The sequence below is a fragment of the Sinocyclocheilus grahami genome, unplaced genomic scaffold (genome assembly GCF_001515645.1).
Source record: "Sinocyclocheilus grahami isolate Dianchi unplaced genomic scaffold, SAMN03320097.WGS_v1.1 scaffold503.1, whole genome shotgun sequence".
Classification (NCBI taxonomy): domain Eukaryota; kingdom Metazoa; phylum Chordata; class Actinopteri; order Cypriniformes; family Cyprinidae; genus Sinocyclocheilus; species Sinocyclocheilus grahami.
In genome coordinates, this window is record NW_015505682.1 from 1332750 (window position 1) to 1337590 (window position 4841).

Genomic DNA, 4841 nt, shown 5'->3' on the forward strand with positions numbered 1-4841 from the left:
TATGAATGTACCTCTGAAGGTTCTGACTATCTTCAGAAACGATTCGATGGCATTTTGTTTTCATCTTCGCTCCATGTAATACCTAAAGGAAGTGTTCTTAATCGCAATACTGCTTTGTCCACGGAGGTTACAGGAAACAGCTCTAATTCTGCTTTTCCATAAGCGCCACCTGCTGTCAGCGAGTGGATTTACAGAGACTTATATTTACATTCAGTCTGTGTGCAGTTTCTGTCTGGCCGAAAACGGACCGAATTTGCATGCCCTGCTGTAAATTTTGACCGGTTGATGAAAAACAAGCTTATGTGTATTCTACACATTTAAACAATTCAGATAAGTTATCTAGAATTATTTATGGAGCAGATAAAATACATAATCATTTACCAATCAATTATCATTTTGACTTATATATTTTCTTTATTTAAAGGCTGAAATGTGAGGTTTACCTTTTTATTAAACTTTTTCAAAGCTTTATTTGAACATTTACATTAGATATTTCAACATGCTATTAAACTGTTGTCAGTCAAGTTGTCATTTAAAATCCGAACATCATTGGTAATGTTATTGTTATAGTTTGTTGATTTTTAAATATACAAGTTAGTGAAATGATTTGTGTGTCGGTACTTTTTTAACATATCCAGCACATTTTAACAATAGCATGATAATACTGGTAACCGTGATAATTTTGGTCACTATAATCATGATAAGAAATTTTCATACCGTTACATCCCTACTCTCGATAATGGCAGAAGACGTGATTTGGAGGAGAAGAATTGTTGAAAAGTCGTTACCTTTGTTTTCTTTGCACACAAAAAGTATTCTCGTAGCTTGGTAAAATTAAGGTTCAGCCACTGATGACACATGGACTGTTTTACTGATGTCCTTACTACGTTTCTGGGCCTTGTAACATTTCAGTTGCATTGCTGTCTAAGCAGGGTCAGAGAGCTCTCGGATTTCATTTCATCAAAAATATCTTAATTTGTGTTCCGAAGATGAATGAAGGTCTTACAGGTTTGGAACAACATGAGGGTGAGTAATTGATGACTCATTTTTGATGATGATCCATTTCTGGGTGAACTATCCCTTTAAAACATAAACATCACCTGTCTATACACATGCTTTGCATGTTTGAGAATGGCTATGATGTCCCCGATGACTGTAATTCCCAAGTCCATCATTATTTCCTTACTGAGGTCCATGAGCATGCTTTTCTGAATCCTGAAAACAGAAAAGTAGTTGAGGCTTTTACAGCATCCAGTTGTGCAGTACGTGAGTAACATTTGGTTCAGAATGTTGTCCGTTCAAATTTCAGAGAAGGCCAGATTTTGACTGTTAAAAATGGTGAGTAGACATCCAGCAAGTAAAGCACACATAAGCAGACTGAGACCGATCCTGTACTGAAGCCGATGAACTAGTTCATGTCTATTTAGACATGCTTACTACAGTGGGTACCTTTACAAGGACATCTTTTGCTTCAGTTGGAATGAAATTATTCTGATTATTCTGAGCTATTCTGATGATACCCAGATTTACCTAGCCTTATCTCCAAATGACTACAGCCCCATTGACTCCCTCTGCCAATGCATTGACGAAATTAACAGTTGGATGTGCGAGAACTTTCTTCAGTTAAACGAGGAAAAAACTGAAGTCATTGCATTTGGAAACAAAGATGAAGTTCTGAAGGTGAATGCATACCTTGACTCTAGGGGTCTAACAACTAAAAATCAAGTCAGGAATCTTGGTGTGATTCTGGAGACAGACCTTAGTTTCAGTAGTCATGTCAAAGCTGTAACTAAATCAGCATACTATCATCTCAAAAACATTGCAAGAATTAGAGGTTTTGTTTCCAGTCAAGACTTGGAGAAACTTGTTCATGGCTTTATCACCAGCAGGGTGGACTATTGTAATGGTCTCCTCACCGGCCTTCCCAAGAAGACCATTAGACAGCTGCAGCTCATCCAGAACGCTGCTGCCAGAATTCTGACTAGAACCAGAAAATCTGAGCATATTACACCAGTCCTCAGGTCCTTACACTGGCTTCCAGTTATATTTAGGATTGATTTAAGTACTTTTACTCGTTTATAAATCACTCAATGGCTTAGGACCTAAATATATAGCAGATATGCTCACTGAATATAAACCTAACAGACCACTCAGATCATTAGGATCGAGTCAGTTAGAAATACCAAGGGTTCACACAAAACAAGGGGAGTCTGCTTTTAAGTTATTATGCCGCCCGCAGTTGGAATCAGCTTCCAGAAGAGATCAGATGTGCTAAAACATTAGTCACATTTAAATGCAGACTCAAAACTCATCTGTTTAGCTGTGCATTTATTGAATGAGCACTGTGCGATGTCCGAACTGATTGCACTATTTTATGTATAATCATTTTCTTAAATTCATTTTAAACCTCTTAAACCAATTTTTTAATCATTTTCAAAGTTTTTAAATTCCTTGTTTTATTGTTAGATTATTATTTTTTTTTCTTTTATGTAAAGCACTTTGAATTACCATTGTGTATGAAATGTGCTATATAAATAAACTTGCCTTGCCTTGATTGATGAATCTGAATGCAGCATCTAAATAAATTGGGTTGATGTGCAGGTTTATAGATCATAAGCTTCATGTCAGATTTGATCTTTTGACACGCACACACTGCACAAATATACAGAATTTCCTGTTGTTTGCACATAGTGTTCTCCTACCATTGCTTCTTTACTTTGTTTTAAAGAGCAGAATTCATATTTATCTTGGGTCCTAATTAGGAGACGACAAGCACATGTCGCTTTGTGCTGTGCTGTTTATATTTATCAAGCCATAAAATTGCCCATTCCTGTGGCCAAAACAAGTTATCTGTGAATGAGAGAAGTGAGGACTGATGAGATGTTGTTCTGCTCCACTTCACAGACAATCAATGGAAGGAGAATTCTAGAATAACATGATAGTCATTCATGACACTTCATTCTGCAAAAACAACAGATTGTTCCACCTGTCATACATCATTATGACATTTCTACATCATTACGCATGCGCAGTACTTTACAGTTCCAGTTTTCAATGCGATTAAGTGTTTACATGTCCTCTAGATCAGGTTTAGAAAGTCTACACAACCCATTTCCAATCCGAACAAAATTTAAAGGGGGGTCATATGATGCGATTTCAATTTTTCCTTTTGCTTTGAAGTGTTACAAGCTCTTGGTGAATAAAGAAGAGCTGTAAAGTTGCAAAGACTAAAGTCTCAAATCAAATAAAAGTTAAGAGTCAACCACGCCTACCTAAAACGGCTCGTTCTAACACACCCCCACATGTCTACGTCACGATGTGGGAAGATTTGCATAACGTCGCCCAAATGTTCACGCAAAAGGCGGTGTAACTTTTATTCTCGCTGTAGTATTTTTGTTGCCGCCGCCATGTCGTGAAGACGCTGTGTTTCGTTGTGAAAGCGAAACTACTTTGTTTGGCCTTCCAAAAGAGGACGATATCCGCTTCGTCATGCCTGGAGCTGATCCGTGCTGGTCGCGGAGGAAATACATCAACTTCGCGCTGTGGATCGCCGGATCGGCTTTCACCGTGGACGAAGCGGAGTCCAGCCCGGGGTTGTCACATGTGGTTGCTGCAAGTCCGCCGGCCACCACTCACTCTAGCCGCCGTGTTTCTCGTTGTGAAAGCGAAAATACTTTGTTTGGCCTTCCAAAAGAGGACACGACTAGAATATATATAGCTTAGTATTTACAACACTGTTCCAGAACAGTTAAACCCAAATATTCAGATGTGTGCAGTGCATTTTATGGAGGACTGTTTCCTGATCCTGGGAGAGTAGACTACAATGCCGGCTGTTCTGACTCACAGACTGCAAGTACGTTTTCATATTTAAAGGATTTGCCACTGATGATTCAAACGAGTTTTGAGCAGTGTAGAGTAGCGTTTGTAGTTTGTCATTTCTCCGATCACAAATGCAGACACGGTTTTATGTTCACGCGGTGCGATGCAACGCATAAAAAGACAGTATTAGTCATTATAATCCGTAATTATGTCCCCACTGGATGCAACAAATACCTCGTTTATAATGGGTTTTAATGTTTTTGTCTCGTCGCTCCAGCCGGACAAGGCATCACATTATGGTAGAGGCATAACATTTCCGTCACACGCTTGAGGTATTCGGCCAATCACGATGCACTGGATAGCTGGCCAATCAGAGCACACCTCGCTTTTCAGACCGATGAGCTTTGTAAAAATCGACATGTTTCAGAAAGGCTGGGCATAGAGGAGAAACAATAACGTACAGTATGTGGAAAATCATGTGTTTTTTTAACCTTAAACCGCATAAACATTTCATTGCACCAAATACACAAATAATGTTCTTCTTAGCAACATCATATGACCCCTTTAATTCAGATCAAGCTCAATTAGATCGATTAAGGTGTTTTCATGAAGGATTTTTAGTTCAATTGAGCCTTCAATCCAATTACTAGTGGATTATTTGGTTGCATGTAAACGTAGCTAGTGAAAGCCAATGATTCGGTTTTACCTGTTATCAACAAACGACACTGCGTAGTTGACAGCCAGTCCAGGAGGGATCCCAGCATCTTTGAAGAACTGGATCCATTCTGAGGTGGCTAAAAAAAATAATAAAGTGGTTATATGCATTCTGAAGAATACGATACATTTTGAACCAAAGAGAAACGTACAAATTTTTGTCACAAAGTGACTGTAAAATTAAAACTGCTAGCAATGTTACACATATTATGGTCAAGACCACCATATTATCTGTTGATATAGAAACAATATTCTATCTTGTCTTATTAGTTTAGCATCCGCAGACAATGTTGTGAACTATTGTGAGC

General features: G+C 38.4%; 1 protein-coding gene across 1 annotated transcript in view; it reads right to left on the minus strand.

The window, feature by feature from the left end:
- Positions 1–4659, minus strand: part of LOC107554469 (uncharacterized protein C19orf47 homolog) — an 11696-nt gene extending 7037 nt beyond the window's left edge. The window contains exons 1-2 of the mRNA XM_016236974.1: positions 4526–4659; positions 1101–1215 (exon numbers count right to left, since the gene is read on the minus strand). Coding sequence (XP_016092460.1) covers positions 1101–1215; positions 4526–4644 — 234 coding nt within the window. The 5' untranslated portion in view covers positions 4645–4659. The remainder of the gene's footprint in view (positions 1–1100; positions 1216–4525) is intronic.
- Between the last annotated feature and the right edge of the window lie 182 nt (positions 4660–4841).